General features: G+C 40.1%; 1 protein-coding gene across 4 annotated transcripts in view; it reads left to right on the top strand.

Annotated features, from left to right (window-relative positions):
- Positions 1-1783: 1783 nt before the first annotated feature.
- Positions 1784-17291, top strand: part of dgki (diacylglycerol kinase, iota) — a 102886-nt gene continuing 87378 nt past the window's right edge. For 3 of the 4 annotated variants that reach the window (XM_026147876.2, XM_026147878.2, XM_026147875.2), the window contains exon 1: positions 1785-2355. In XM_026147876.2, coding sequence (XP_026003661.1) covers positions 2132-2355 — 224 coding nt within the window. In that variant the 5' untranslated portion in view covers positions 1785-2131. Of the gene's footprint in view, positions 2356-17291 lie in introns of all 4 variants that reach the window. The other variant, XM_026147877.2, reaches the window with a different exon arrangement.

Genomic DNA, 17291 nt, shown 5'->3' with positions numbered 1-17291 from the left:
CAGCTACAGTTGTAGCCACAGCTGGGGCAGACTGACAGAAGTGAGGCTGCCATATCGCGCCATCGGCCCCTCTGAAGTGTATTGCCCAAGGACACAACAACCAAGACAGACAGAGCTGGGGATCGAATCGGCAACCTTCTGGTCACAAGCTAAGCTCCCAACCCCCTGAACCATGATCACCCAAGATTTATATAAATCTTAACTAATACTAGTGTGTTTAAGTTTCAGCATAATTCAGTTTGCCCATTTGTGCCCATCACTGGTTATTTTTTGGGTTACCATTAAGCAGTTATTTGTTCTTTTTAATTTTTGTAAGGCCTTTTGGACAGTATGGCTGCAGTATTGTAGATAAAATTAGTAACTCTTATATGATTAGACTAATGTTAATGAAGCTTATTACCTGTAGTCATTAGTTTAGCTGTACAGTCATGTGGCTTGCATATCAATTACTGGTCCGTGCCACCTGTGGTTAATAGTGCTATTAGTTTTCGTGTAGTGTTCATTGCTCTTTCATCTTCTTGTCTCTTCCTTAGGTTGACAGCCTATTATGCACTAAGCGAACACTATAACAGTATGAACCGGAGAGATCAGGTTTATATACAGTGACAGATTTTTTTTTTCATGCACACATGAAAAAAAGGTTGTTTAAACTCAGCAGTAATTTCCCTGATGGTCCGGTGCAGTGGAGTGAAAAGGGACAGATGTGGCCTGATGTTTCACAGGGAGACTGACAGCAACGTGTAGGAAGCAAAGAAGCATGATGAAGAGGGAAGGGCAGCATGTTGACATCATGGAATGTGTGTATGTGTGTGACTAGACTGAGCATGAGATACTAGCAGTCTGAATGTGTTGATGCATGTATGCTTACGCTCTGGCCTACTTTCTCACTGATGATGCTGCAGAAAAGAGAGCAGCAGGAGGAGAGGGAGTATCCCACAATGCCACGCTGCTCACCCCATGAGCCATGTGGATGGATAAAGGACGGATGGATGGATAGATGTCGGAGTCAGCCAAGATCTGCACACACTGAACGTGTTTACTGTCACCGCCCTCACATTAGCTCGCGCTTTTGCAGTTTTTAAACCTGTGTCATATCGCAAACAATAAAACACATAACTTCCGTGTGAGTATTTCGAAATAAATGTTTTGTTTTTTAAATTAATTGGTTAGTTGTGGCTATGAGGAACCTCGTGGAAGCCATTTAATATCAAATATGTACTTAACGTTTCAATGGATTTGATGTTAAAGAAGAAACTGTAAATAAATCACTAATATTAGTTATAATATAGTAGTTTTAAAGATTTTGAGCTTTAAAAACAATTATGTCATCTGAAATTTTAAATTTGCCTTTAACTTGTGGTAAAAAAATGCATGGGAATATGGAGCTTCTTAATGTGTAAAAAAGTATAAGTGCAGGGATTGATTCTAAATCATAATTATAATTTGTGCAAGAACTCACATTTTTTTTTTAAAAAAATTCAGAATATTTTTGTGTTTGTCATTTGTTGTAAAATGTACTTATTAGGTATTTTCGGGCTTATTTAAGGGGACACTGGTCCAAAATTAAAAAAGTAGGAGAAGAAAGCGAAAGGAAACCTAGTTTAAACCTCTAATTAAAAAAAAAAGGCGGGCACAAAACTATAGTAAAAAAAAACAAACAAGCAAAAAACCTTACTGCTCTATGTATAAATAACTATTTTATGACATAAAAAGACGATGGTTAATTTTTTAATGAATTATTATAATATTATTTTTTAAAATATCAAATGTCACATAAAAATGTTTCGTTTAAAAAAAGTTTGGGGGCTTTTATTTTGAAGACAAGTTTTCCCACTTCCTACCTGGCGTGCGTAGCTTGACGTAGCTCACTGCCAGTTGGTCAGGGGGCTCGTGAGTGCAGTTCGTTCTGCTGTCCAGGCGGCTGCGCGTGCTGCCGTGCTCGGCTGCAGTATATAAAGGCGGTCAGCGGTCAAAGCCCACACAGCCGCTCTCAGCGTTACGTTTTTTTTTTTTAAATTTATTATCACGCCGGAGTAGTTAGACTCTCCTTTTCACCGCCGGCATCCGCGTCCTCTCAGTACCCGGAGGAGAGGGGGTCCAGCGCGGCGTGACACCGCGAGGAGCGACCAGCATGGACCCCCAAGCGAAGGATCGCACCAGCCCGGCGGCGGGGGGCTTAAGCGGGCGCCCGGCCTCTCTCGGAGCTGACGGGGGTGACTCGGAGTCCGGAGCCGGCTCGGAGGAGGCTGCCGTGGGCTGCTGCAGCGACACGTTCAGTAGCCTGCCTGACATGGAGCAAGAGACTCTGGAGGAGAAATTAAGGGGACTGGCGTTCAGAAAACAGACGTCGTATCGGTGAGTGGGATAGCTGGGAGGATGCTGGGGAAGGATACTGGTTCGAGAAGGATATGTTTGTGCATTTATTATGTCTTTGCGCCTATACTTCACTCTCCTCGTGCTTAAGTTACACGTTAAAGGCTAAAGCTGCTGCAAGAATTACACCCATGCTAGCTAAATCTTGTAAACATAAACACACACTGAGTGGTGCATACTTCAGCTCATAGCTGAAAAGCTAAATTCTCACATGTCATAGTTATGATAACCCTGCCTTGTCCCAGGCTGTGCTCACCATGCTGCTGTTGACAGCCCCAGCACTGATATGCGCACAAAAGCCAGGGCATTTTAGCCCCATCAGTGAGGGATAAAAACAATTTTACATACACAACAATGTGTGCATGTCCCTGTGGTGCTGGAACAGTGTGGAGGAGGGGGAGGGAGTGAAGCTGTATTGATTTGTGGTGTGTGTTTGCGTGCGTGTGTGCGTGCGTGCGTGAATGCCAGCAGCATCCTGACACCCCAGTGTGACTGGCAGCTGCAGTTGATAGTGAAAACTGGCCAGATCCCAAGTCCACACGTTCACACAGTCTATCTGTCTGTCTTTCTGTCTAGGCTTTGTGTTTATGTGTCTGCTGGAAATGATCTGTAGTTGGGGGTCAAATCAATCATTTCAGCTTGTTTGTGTTCGACTAACTTGTTTGTGTCTGATTTGGGGCAGTGTGATAAAGTGAAGTATAATTTTTACCATCAGCACTATTAAATCTTTGCTTGGGAAAATTGATAAGAAAGGGTCACGACCTCTAATCTGGTGACTCTGTGCTCGTATGTACTGATTTGTGTCATGAAATTAATATTTTTCACTTTCAGATGTCGATGGCGTTCACATTTTGAATGTGGGAGGGTTTGCAGGAGAGGTTGAGTGAGTCATTTTGCAACTTGCACTGTCGACCTCACTTTGACTCGTAGATTTTAATCATCAAGTAAAAATGACTCTGTTTAGGGATTAAAAACTACTTGGTTAGATTGAAGGTCACAAAACAGCTTGGTCAATAAAACCTACTTTGATCAGTTAAGGGAATAAAATCTACTCTGATTAGAAAAATATCATGTTTTTGGGTGAAAACACACCGATTGCCACTTCTTTTTCTTGGTTTCCATGGTGAGACATCCCCTCCTATTGAAATTCATTCATTTTAAAGTTGTAAATCACATTTGGTCTTCGTCAACACAAAGAATAAAAACTGTAAATTAAAAATTATGGCTGCATTTGATAAATTATTTCTTTTTAAACCTGGGTGGAGGGTGGGGGTGGGGTGGGGGTGCAGGATAATTACTGTAAGCCTTTTATTGCCCCAGTAATTAATGACCCAGTCAAATTAAATATTCCCCATGTAAACACATTACAGTTGAATAAACCATTCCTTTTTTTTTTTTTTGAGGAATGCAATTCATCTCATTTTAAAAAGTGCTGGTACATTATAATAATCCTATTACAATCCATTCGACAGATGATAATTACCCATTTTGTTGTTGTTGTTGTTTGGAGTGTGCATGATCTTTTTAAACAGTGTAAGGCAAAGACAACAGAGACTCACAACTCCTTTGTGTTTATTGTGTCATCATTTACGGAGTCTCTGTTCCGAGGGGAAACCATCTTTGGTTAAGTGAGGTTTCCAGGAGATTGTGTTTCCTGGGGAGTGCCGCAGCTGGCTTGCCTTTTTCCAATTTTATGACTGCAGGAGTAGTTTGTTGTGATAAAAGTGTTGCCTCAGTAGAAAATGCAGCAGTAAACCGGAGCATTGATGGGTTTGGTACACTGAACATATCAAACCCTCGTCTGCTTTATGGACTCCGGAGGAAAGGATGACGTCATGTGAAGAATCGTGTTCAGCCAGCAGAAGTCTTAGTTGGCAGAAGTTGTGTTATTATTATGTGATAGTCAAGGAAGTGGTGGTGTTTGATTATTTGCTCGACATGGATCCATTTTATTGCACTTAACTGAGTCAAATATAGCGAGTCAAATGTTCATAAGTAGTACTTTTTTAAAAAAATGGTGTTTCTCCAGACATTTTGTGCCTGTGAGGAAGAGTCAGTATTTGAGATTTATTGTTCTGTAAAACAGTTCAGAGCTTGATCGGAACTATTTTAAGTCACACTTTTGGCTTCCAGTGATTATGAAAACAATTACCCCATGGTAACCAATGGTTGCGAGGGAAAGATTGGTGTTTGCGGGAGGTTGCTTGCTCTCGCTGGGTGAAAGTGGTGCACCCAAAACCTTCTTACGTTTGCTTTGGTTGCTCCTAGATAGCAGTGATTAACTTTTACTTTGAAGGTTTCCCTTTTTCGTCGCCGATTTTTTTTGGTTTCACTACTGCAGTTAGTGAGGGTTTACAGATGCAGTGGTGTCTTCTGTGGAAACTAAAGGTGAATGTGATAATCTGATTGCGACTAAAGAAAGCTCAGGGAGGTTTTTGATGTTATCACCATTTTTTTTGGACCAGTTTAACCTAGCAACAACTGGTCAGAGAATAAACGTTTCCCCTAGGGACCAGCAGTTTCTGACTCGTCTCTAGGCCCGTGTAATTGACCAACTTGCTCGCTGTTAGGTTCAGCTCTAGCTGAGATGACTTCGATAGGTAAAACCCAGCAGTTTCCATAGAAGAACCTGTGGAAGAACTACTACCGGTACTTGCTGCTTTTTGTCTCCAGATCTCTCAGGACCCATTGAACTGGCCTGCTTTAAGTGATGCACAGCAGCTGGCTGTTGTCTTGGCAAAGGTGATAAGATCCCAACAATTTAAATGTGAGACAGTTTAGTTTAGTAAATACACAATTTTCCATAGCCTGTGAGTAATTCTGATCATAATTTTTGCCAAAAATAAGGAGTTCCTACTCTCATTAAGTAATGACCTGTGGTCTGCCATACTACACCAAAATAAGGTGGTGTAGTCCAAGGAGCTGGCGATTGTTTAATTTAAAAATGCAACATTTTTTTACGTAAAAAGAAATGGGAACAATTTAACTGTGTTTTTATTAGGTTGTTAGGCATTAGTTACCCTGTTTTCATCTGGTTAATATACTAATACAGTTAGTTTATACAACAGGAACAACTGACGAGTACTTGTAAGGTTATCTTGTGTTTTATAAATGCCGATACCCTTAAAACCTGTCATTCATCAACAGATAGTTGTTGGTGTGAGATGAAATTTTGGCAAGTGTGATTGCTCTTTTATGATGATTATCAGACACTTGGCTCAAACTTGATTGAGTAATGCAACTAGAAACCAGAAGATTTACCCAAACTCTGGCCTAGATATTCTACATATATAGAAATGCAGATTTCTCTGTATAGAGATTAATATATACCGAGTATATTGGAATATTACACCGGAATTGAGAGTAAAAGTTCTGGGAGGAAAGTGGAATGACAAAAGATGAACCAAATAATGACCTTGTCCACCCTGTCCCTTTATAGCTGCTTCCAGTAGCTGTATTCAGTGCTCATAAACTGTAAATGGCCTCACTGGAATCCCTAGTTGGATTATTTTTGTTTGCAAAGCAGAGAATTTGGCTCATGTTACTCAGCCACTGTTTGCTACTGTGCACCGAGTATTTCAGAGAAGAAGAATGTGGAAATGAAATGCCAGATGGTTAGAAAACCTGCCATTTTTTTTCTTTTTCTTTTTCTTTTTTTTAGTTAATGAACAACTTATACTGTGTATATGGTACTCTTTGCTGGAATTTCACTTATTCCCTAGCATGATGTTCTTTTGTCACATCTGAAGTTAGAACAGTTTGTTTCTTTATTGTATTTCTAATCCACCGCAGTATGTCGGTCGTATGTTTGGACTGGAAGAATACAGTCTGGTATATTTAATTACACCAAATAAATCTGCCTTGTTCTATCAACACGACAAAGGCAGATTGGCACGGCGGTTAACGTGGCGTGTCTTGGGTTGTTCGGACCTTTGACCTTATTGGATGAGGCTATGATTAATCTGTGAATTTTCTGCTTCGTGGAATCAGCCATGATGTGCAGGAAATGGAATTAGCCGGTCAGGGGAGATGGTTTGTAAGAAGGTGGTTTACATAGCTTTGAAGTGGCCAATGCCAAGAAGTGAATTACCATATGTGGCAATATGAAAGAGCTGAGAAATTATGCTGTTGAACATCAAAGCCAGCGTGTGTGTGAGTGTATGTGAGGAGCTGTGGTATTGTGTGTTTATGGCAGCATGAGGCACGTGTAACTTATCTGCCAGACATTCGTCACACTTTGTCTGTGTGTGTGTGTGTGAGTGTGTGTGTGTGTTCCCAGAATGCTGTCCCTCCTTTTATCTATTCTTAGATGTCTCACCCATCTGCCTGCATGACAGCCCTTCCTCTGTCAAAAGACAGCGGCTTTGTGTGTGTCTGTGTAGTCAGTGCACCGGTTGGTTTGTAAGACATTACTTTAATTAGCTAGTCAGTCAGCCGGCTGGACACTCAATCTGTAAGTGAGTCAGTGACATGTTTCTCCAACCACTTCCTGGTTATCTGTGACAGGCAGTTGGTCAGCGTTGCATTTATAGATTTTTTGGATTATCTAGCTGTCAACACAGTTGGCATTAGAGCTCATAAAATTATATAAACCCGCTACAGTTCCCACAACCCATAAAGCAGAGCCTTAGCAGAGCGGCAGTTGTGCTCATAGCAGCGAAATGAGACTCTATCTCCTCTGTCCTGACCTCACAATGACCCCACTCCATCCCTGTGCACTCTTTCTGAAGTCCTAATGTACCCCAAAGCCCATATATACATGCCTACAATATTTGCAGTCTTCCTGGAACACTTTATTAATTATGCCACAACTGACTGATAGCCACATTGAGATTAGATATAAAATATTAATTGCAACTTAGAGCTGCATCATAGTTGAAATACGTAGTGGGAGATATGTATTGTAAGATGCCATTAGAGATGCTGGGGCTTTTCCCTGCACCATTAAAGAGGTGTTAGTCAGAGCCAAAGGACAGTAAGGGCAAAATGATTACTAGTTTTTTAATTATGCTTTTATTTATTCATATATAAACTATATATTTTTTCGAGTAGTCTACTCCCAAAGACTAATTCTCAGCCTGGAAAAATCCCTGGATATGTAACCCCTAATTATCCTCTAATGTTTCTGGCCAGCGGCATGTAAATGTTCTGTGTCTGAGGCTCACCAAAGAGCAAACAGAAAAGGCAAACCTGTATTATCTGCACAAGATAGCTATTATGTTATCTGGAATGACAGTTTTAATTTAATTTGTCCTTATTGTAACTTATGAGAACATTTGAGAGAGAACTCACTGATAAATCTGTGAAAAAAGAGCACTAAAGGATAAGATTTACAAATATGAATGGGGGAAAATTGCCTCCGTGTATGCAAACAGTCTCCAGTACAGAAGAACGTCTGTGGTTTTGAAGAGAGGGGGTAAAATGGTACATACACAGATACATTCTGATGCTAAATCAGTGTCTGTGTTCACAAAACAATCTCTGTTTACTTTATTCTGCTGAACTTACAAAGTGTCTACGAATTTCGCTCGTCTTTTGGTGGTCTCTGCGTGTTGTTTTTATATTCTTTAAATGACTTTAAAATAAAGTTTAGTATAGATTTGAATTTGTTGAAACTGTACTGGCTGATCTGAAGAGTTTTCATAATATATATATATATATATATATATATATATATATATATATATATTAGGGGTGCAACGATATTCGTATCGATATTGAACCGTTCGATACAGTGCTTTCGGTTCGGTACGCATATGTATCGAACAATACAACATTTGTAATTTATTTTATCAATTTTCCTTCTGACGATGCTGTCTGTGTTGAGCGCTCAGTGAATCTGTGTTCGACTACTCCGCCGCTGCACTGTCGAGCGCAGATCCACTGAGCGCTCAACACAGACAGCATAGTCAGGAGGAAGAGCGCAGGGCAAGCTAGCGAGACAGAAGTTAAGCTCTCAGCAACATGGACCTCCCCCACTCTCATTCAGATCTGGCGTTTGGAATTATTTTGGTTTTCATGTGACGTATGACCCTGAAGGTAAGCGAGTCATGGACTAAAGTAAAACAGTATGTTGGATGTGCCATGCAATGCTTAATTACATTGGTGTGAACTAGTGTGTTAGCGCAGTTAGCTCGTTAAGGTGTTGGCCGTCTAGCCCCATGCACGGAGCGATCGGCGGTAGCTCGTTAACGGAGATTTGCCGTGTTGTGGCGTTAAGGTCATTTCAACGAGATTAACCTGAAAGCACTAGTGGGAACACAACGAATATGACTGCACATTTACGCCGACATCATCCTAGTGCAAAGACAAAAACAACAAGCATGCTACTAACTTTAGCCGAGTCATTTAGACAGCTGTTAGCACATGATTCTCCTTATGCTGCTGAGAATATAGCCCAGAAGAAGCGGATAGTATAGCTTTTATTTTGGAAAGAGCCATTTCTCTGTAATAAACTCTCTTTTCCAAAGATGAGTGATTCCTCAATCAGATACAGGGCTCGCAATATCGCTAGCCCGACGTCCCGGAGCTAGCGATTTTTTCAGTCGGGCTACCAAAATCTATCTCTTCCCTGCCTGTCGGGCTATTGTAGGAAAAATATATGTCAATGCTTTTGCATTCTTTCAGAAATGTAGCTGGGTAATTATGTCATTGGCATCGGTGAGCCACTGTCAATATGTGACATATTGAAATCGCGTTTGAATTTCCGCTTGTTTTTTTGCTTTCACTTTGCAATCGTGCGAACTGTGTATAGAGAGCGACAGTACTGATTGGTGAGTGATGATAATTTGTGCACCAATTCCTCTGACATTGTCTTATTAATCGTTAGCTTACTATGCAAACATGACAAGTGAAATCTCCTGCAGCTTAAACATGTGAGAGGTTGATCGCGCAGAAAATCGCTGAGCTTATGTGAGTGCGCGTGTAAAAGCAGCAGGAGAAGTTATGACAAATCAGACTATAAGGCAAAAAGAAAGTGCAGCTTTATGGTTTCATGGACAAAAGAATTTCTGTGGCTGCAATATGACGAGCTAAATAACCAGGGCTGCACATAAGTGGTCCGCAGGTGCGCATTCGTTGTCAAAATAAAAAACACGCACAAGGGTTAGGGTTAAATTTAAAAACTGTACTTTTGAGTTAAAATATATATTTATAATTTTAATAAATGACAAATTAAAAAGGCATGAACATTTTTTTTGTATCGAAAAAATATCGAACCGTGACACCAAAGTATCGAACCGAACCGTGAATTTTGTGCATCGTTGCACCCCTAATATATATATATATATATATATATATATATATATATATATATATATATATATATATATATATATATATATATATATATATAAATAAATAAAAGTCTGATGTGCCTGCCTTGTGCTGCATTTTTGGTATGATTATATTCAGCTGATTAAAGGAGTAGGCAGTTGAAAAATTCTATAAAAACAAGTCTTCAGGGTGCCACTGTAGCTCACCTGGTTGATTGGGGAACCCATGGGGGCAGGGGGCCCTGGGGTCGAGTCCACCCTGGACCATTTCCTGCATATCATTCCCTCGCACTCTCTTCCTGTGTTTCTGTCTGCTCTCTACCATTCTGTTAAAAAAAATCAAGGCTAAAAATACCCCCAGAATCTACTGTTTGTATCCCAGCTGTCAAATGCTTCCCCTGGCACCTTCTTTGACTCCAGGATGTCATCGCTAACAAGAAGCCGACAACGCTGAATCACACATTATTTGACAACCACCTAAGACTTCGAGTCTGTAGCTGATGAACCAGCTATCTGGCCGTGATCTCTGACTTTGCAGGCAAAGAAAATGCCAGCGTGACCTGTTTGCCCCGAAGCAAAAATACAAAGAAACAAACACTCTGTTTCATCACCCCAGCTTTACCGTGTGGTGAGATTTTTACCGCCGCCTTTGTGGGAATTGTTGCTGAAACAAACCGCCACAGGACAGGATGTTGCAACGCTATCCTTCCGCTATTTACGGCCCGCTTTACAAACGGCATATCACAATAAGTGCATGTCTGCAGTCCAGGATATACTCCGGGTTTCACGTCCACTGGCTGACTGCGAGGTGGTGTATGAGAGGGATGGAGAGAAAAGGCTGGCGAGGCACACACAAATGCAGGAGGAGAGAGGAAAAAAACATAAAAAGATACGAGTGTATCTCATGTTGCTACTGCTGTGTACCACCTGCGGGGGTAAACAGTGATCAAAGGCCTTTCATCATCTGATACTGCCAGAATATAAAACTCTATTCAGCCTTCAATTAGGACAGAATACAGAGGGGAGAGGGGGAAAGGAGGGGTAAAAAATGGCTATAGAGGGGAAGAGAAATGGGCAAATGTTTGATACAGAGTCAGAGGTATATATGAAAGAGGAGGAAGCAGGAAAAAGAGAGAATTAGTGGCAGTGGCATATTATAGGACAATTATTTTATTACCCAGTGGAGAAGTGACATTAGGCGGAGTAATAAAAGTTAACTCGCTCTTAAAATAAAACAAGCCCGGTGACTTGAATGAAGCTGTCTTCTGGTGTAAGAGTAAGGCATTTAAGGTCCCTGATATATTTATAACCAGCGGAGCTCCTGCTGCTGCTTATGTGCTGAAATCTTGGTTTCTTCCTTCAAGCTTTAAATTCTGTTATCATTAACCTGTCATTCTTTTTAAATTAAACTTAAAAAAAAGATGTGAGTTTGCAGTAGAAAAAGCATGTTTGATTTTCCAAATGTACTTACCCGGAGCTCCTGAAGGCACTCGTGAATTTTTAACTTTCTGATTTTTGTGTCTGCAGTTGTTTTCTATGGACGATGCACACGGTCAGCAGCCTGAAACGGCCTAAAGGAAAGAGATATTTATGAGTTAGAAACCTTTAATGTCATTCTACTTACAGTAATTGTAAAACAGAGCAATACATCCCAGTGCAGTTCAATAGCATTGGCTTTCTCTGGGGAAATTAAATGGGAAAGGCCAAAACAGAAGAAATACCTTGCATGCAGTAAGGGCGGCATTTAATAAGCTACAAAACACATGGGCACACATAATTTTTAATGACATTTTTACAATTTAATGCATTCAGGAAAAGGAAAACTGTTTTGTCAAATTTTGACAGGAATGTAGATGTTATTAATTTTGCTGTTATGTCCTTAATTTATCTACCTACAAGTCTCACTGAGAGACGATCAGACATCAAAAATTAATGTTTTGGTGACGCTTTAGTGTGTTACTCTGGAAAAATGTCGGCCTGTTTTGGCTGGTTTTTCACTTTAGTGTTGGTTTAGTAATGGTTCTCAAAATATGGCGTGTGGACAGTAAGAAGAAAAACTATAAAACTATAATTACTATACGTATCAAAACATCCAAAGGAGATGATGCTTTTGGGTTGACCTTCACTTTTAGATCAGTTTCTATTCTGAATGATTGCTAAAAATTCTGGAGTATGGTGCATGAACCATTTTTGTGCAGAAAATGAACTCGAAATTACTCTTACATGATCCGCACTGTATGAGTGCTTCTGACGTTAGTGAGCCTTTGACTCTCCTGAGGTTTCCATTTTTAGTTTTAGTGAAATGGTCTCAGCAAGTGCTATGTGGGTGTAACAGCAGAAGGACCTATTATTTTATATGTAATATATATGTCCGTGTTTGCTAATACAGCACACTTCTCCTTCTGCGTTACCTCTCATGGCTAAAGTGAATGACAGACAAGATCAATAAGAAATAAATAAAGAAATGTAAAACAACGGTAGCCACTGTGATGTCGCCTGCTTTTGAAGACATCTCCATTGTAACTTTTGGAAAGTAGACATCATCAGCGGGAGGTAGATCTGAGAAGCCAATGAACGCTGCATGCTTATTGGCTTGTAGCCCATTAGTCATCTCTGGTAAAGCATATTCCTGTTTATTGTCATTATGATCACAAGTGGTAACCTTGACCTACAAAGTAAACATTATGTTGCACTCAGTAAGACTTGGAACTGGTACTTGAAGACATAAAGTCAGCAGGAAAGTGTTTAGTAAAAGGTAGAGCTCAACTGAGGCAAATGCTGTTTTCCCATAGAAGGGTTGGTGTGACAGAAGAGGATGCTAGGGACAGCCTGAGATGGGAGTATAAATATCCAGGATCTGTATCCAAAGTTTGCCAGACTGATCTTGATCTGTGTGAAATAGTTTAGGATGAAACCAAATGAACACATCTATTTAACAAAAAATAAAATAAAATCAGGAAGGAGAACAGAGCTCATCTGATAGGCCTGTGTGGGTTAGCCTAACAATAAAGGTTTGGGATCACTGCTCTATAGCGTAAAGCAAGAAAGACCTGATCCCGAATGTTCTATACAACCAGTGTAGGAGCTGGTTTTGTAGTGCAGTATGTGTTAAATTCAGTGGAACGTTTGGCTCAGAGTCCAGGCAGCTTAAAGACACTCATGCATTTTTAAGCAGACGATCACAGCACCAATTGTTGATGAAATACAAGGCTCAGTGACACAATTTTCCCTCTCTCCTCTCATCCTCACAACGGATGAACAGATATACATGCATATTTATGATTTCTCCTCTTGTTAGGAAGCAGAGGAGGAGGGAGAGTAAGCTGTAAGGTAGACGAGATAATTCAAAAAAACAGAAGAACATATAGGATTTTTGTAAGATTAAACCAGTCTCAGTGCTATGAAGCTGCAGTTTTCTTTTAATCCACAGTCCTGATTTCTCAAAGTTGATTATATAATTCATTTGGGGGTAAAAAGACATTTTATGGGACTGAACACTTCGAGTGTGAGGCATGAAGTGTTCAAGACATAGTTAAAGCTATTTGTATGTCCAAGGCACCTGAACCCAAAATTTTGAATGTAAGATTAAATACTGACGCCATTATGCCATTTCCAGGCATTATACTTTTTCAAACTCTTCCTGGGGATTTTAAGGGGTCAGCTTTGTATTTGGTCAGTGTAGATGGCACAGCTTCGTCATGCTAAATTTGGAGGCTTTTCAGTTTTTGTTGAAGGGCGTGTCTGTGGCCCAATGGGCCACAGACAAGCAAATGACATGTTGCACTTACAGCTTCAAGCTGGTTGACTGAAGCCATCTAAAAAGTTGGTCAGGAAAGTCAAAAGGGAGTTGGTGTTACTTTATTTTGAAAACCGTGAGCTTTTACCAAATGTGTGACCATGGCTGCATGGAGAATTCGATGTTTTGCAATGGAAAACAAAATTGAACTCAAACACCCAAACTTCTCGTTTGATGAGAGCTACAGAGCAACACAAGCACAATAAGATAATTTTGTATACTGGTACTGGTATACTGGTAATGGTGTTAGCCTAACCTGTGGATGGACTACATCAAAGGTTAGGCTGTTCATACAGATTGAGCACAGAAGTCAAGGAAGAGTCAAAGGCACCTTCACAAGATAAAGGGGGGAGAGATAGGGAAATGCTTGTGAGACTATAATGATATCATTACATCAAGAATCCAAACTCAATAATATTATATAAAAAAACAAAAAAACCCTCATCGCCAGACTAACCACAAAGTCAAAATAGGAGCCAAAACTCAATAATATCAAGCAAGAACCCAAAAATATTCTTTCTTTTTTAGCCATCTCTCTCCTGATTGGCTGCTACTCGCAAACAGAAAGGTTGAACAGAAAGTGGGAGGGGCTAGAAGAGCGTAATTGGAGTATTTGAAGTAGAAATAGCCTGAAATAATTTATTTATTAATTTTTCTTAAGCACAAATTCTGTGCCGAAGGGATTCTGCTTCATGTTCCAGAATAATGAGTGTGTTTATGTTAGTGTATGTTATTCATCGTGATGTGTAGGGTTTCTCTGCTCACTGACTCAGTCTCCTTTTATTTCTATACATATTATAGACGGTGTTATTCGGAGGTGTTGGTACAACCTTCGCTACCTTCACTGAGTAATGCTGTTCTAGTTGTCTGGTGGTGTGTTTGTGTGTGCTTATGCATATCAATCATTTTCTTGCTAAGAGGAAGAAGAAGAGTGATGACATCTTTTTTTGGAACAGTGGGATTTCTGGCTTATCTCGCTCTCTTTTCCTAGCCTTTTCAGGAGTGTTTGAGAGTGACTGGGTGTCTCTATGTGTGTGTGTGTTGGGGGTTATTTTGCCCATAATGCAGTGTGCCGAGGCATTAAGGGGGATTGGCTGACAGGAGCCGCTCCTTATTAGTCGTCTGCCTGGCTGTAAGAGGCTTTTCCCACTTGGAAACGGGGCTGAAAAAAAGAGGGCAAAAGGCGAAACAGACGAAAAAAAGGGAAGTAGATCTTCTTAGTGTACTAGAGAAGAGAAACCATGACGTGTTGCAAGATTAGTCAATTAACTTCCTTCCCTCACTAGGTGATTGTGACAGGAGTTTTCTGCGACAGTTAGCGTGACGTGTGTAGCCTGTTGTGACCTGCTATTTGTTAAAAATGACTACCCACACTGATCATCAGAGAAGTAGTCTCTCATCTATCATGCCGCAAATGATGTAGTAGAAGAAATTGTGTCCTATATGGCCACAGAAAGTGGCCTGATGATAATACAGTATAATGAGCAAAAAAGCAACAACATGGTAAGTAAATCAACAAAGGCAGGTCTGAAAACTGACTGGTGATGGCTGACCACATCAATGCAAGCAGAATGACTCCTAAATACACTGAATTCGCTGTAATGGAATGAAAGTCTGATGTGATTTAAAATAAAAGAAGAGGACAGCTTTCCCAACCTCTCTTCCGTGCCACTTTATGTAATTTATGTAGTGTAGCTGTCTGTTTACATTCCACAGATGTAGAGAGGCACAGCGTTGGACCTGCTTGTACATTTTGTCAAGAAATAACCACCATAAATTACACCTTCAGTTTCTGAAAATGTGTTTTGACATACTTAAACTTCCTTAGGTAGCTGTTAGTATAAGGTTTGAAACCCCTTTTCCATTAAGACTGCCTTAATACTTCATGGCATTGAATCAACAAGTTAATGGAAACTTTCCTAGCATTTGCTCCATATCGACATGATAGCATCGCAAAATTGCTGCAGATTTGCCCATGCACGTTTTGGATTGAGATCTGGTGATTGTGGTGGAAATTAGAGTAGAGTGAACTCATTGTCAGGTTCAAAAAATCAGTTTCAGATGATTTGAGCTTTGTGACATGATGTGCTATCCTGCTGGAAGGAGCCATTAGAAAATGGGCACACTGTGCTCATGAAGGAATGGATATGATCAGCAACAAATTTCAGGTACATTGTGGTTTTTAATGAATGCTTAGTTGGTAATAAGAGTCCCAAAGACTAGAAAATGTCCCCCACATCATTGGAGCGCCACAACCAGCCTGAACCACTGATACAAGGCAGGATGGATCCCTGCTTTCATGACATCATTTTCATTTTGTTAAGCCTGTAAGCATCCAGTGTAGCCCATCTGCTTCAAAGTTTGACATGTTATGCATTAAGACATGTGGGGTTGAAATGGTACTGAGGGGCCAGAAATGTCCAGAAACTGTCCCCCGCACCACTATACCACCACCAGCAGCAAGAACTGTTAATACAAGGCTAATCGATTCAACATTTGTCCAGTTTGGTAAACCCATGTGAAACCTTAGCCTCAACTTCCTGTTCTTAGCTCATAGGGGTGGTACTCTGGTGGCCTTCTGCTGCTGTAGCCCATCTACTTCAGTTTGACATATTGTGCATTCAGAGATGCTCTTCTGCATACCTTGGTTGTAGCGAGTGGTTGTTGTTGCTTTCCCATCAGCTTAAAGCACTCTAAACTTTTCAGACCTCTGGTACCAACAAGACATTTTCAAATATTTTCTCTTTTTTAGACCATTATTTGTTGTTTATCTGTTTTACATGATCTGTCTATGGCTTTAATAGATTATTTTAAATACCTATAGGTAGATACCAGAAAGATGATTACATTCATCTGGATAAAGTACGTTCAGTGAGATACAAGCGGAATCAATTTTCTGTGATTACCTGGATGATTGAGCATGCATCAAGACTTATTGGTACATAGATATGCAGGTAATTACACCTAATGTCCACCTTCAAAAATAACTTGCAGTCTACACACTTATCTCACTTTTCTTAGATGAAATGCACACAATGATTAACATACTGTAGAGAAAAGCACTCAGAGTCCTTTATTTTTAAGTAAATTTGTGTGAATAAATTTCTCTTTCACTAATGTTGGATGGAAATAAAGAGAAAATCATTTTCATCACTCAACCCATTTTGTCATCAAAACACTTAACAGGCCATGACAGTTGTAGGTGCTGGGCTTTTATGTTTGTGACACTGATTGCTTTTGACTAGCTAATGAATTAATTATGACAGCCGAGGTCTTGCTTTGATCTATCAACTTATTACTAAATTTACACTAAAACTGGTTTGTTTGCACTGTTGGCATTCACCATTTAAAACAACCAAAGGTGCTCAGGATGGATCAGCATACATCTACATACCAACCATGTATGAATGTGGATAGACTGCTGGTTGAACGATTGGTTGCATAGACAGCTGACTGACTCGAATTACAAGCTGTTTAGCTGTTAGTGAGTGTTGTGAAATAGGCCACACCTTATTAACCTTGATGCAGAAACCTTAATTTTGTCAGTAAAAGGTATTTTATGACCCAGGAGGTGAGCTGGAAGATTTCCGGTTGGCGTGTTTCTCAGCTTTCCTGTTTGCCTGGATATAAGTTTGATTGTCTTGATTTGTCATATCAAATTGCATATTACCACCTTGCAATCACTTGGCGATGATCAGTTTTTTGCTATTATGTTCATGTTCATGTTTTGTTTTTTTTAAGTTTTCCTTATAGTTTAGTTTTTTTCCTTCTTTTTCCTCAGTCGAAGTGCCAAGAGTGGTGAGCCTAAACTAAACATGCCATGAAAACTTTGCAAACCTCTAACTTGT

Source organism: Astatotilapia calliptera, chromosome 17, assembly GCF_964374335.1.
Source record: "Astatotilapia calliptera chromosome 17, fAstCal68.1, whole genome shotgun sequence".
In the NCBI taxonomy this organism is placed as follows: Eukaryota; Metazoa; Chordata; class Actinopteri; order Cichliformes; family Cichlidae; genus Astatotilapia; species Astatotilapia calliptera.
Note: the sequence above shows the minus strand (reverse complement) of the source record. Positions and strands in the feature narration are given on the sequence as shown.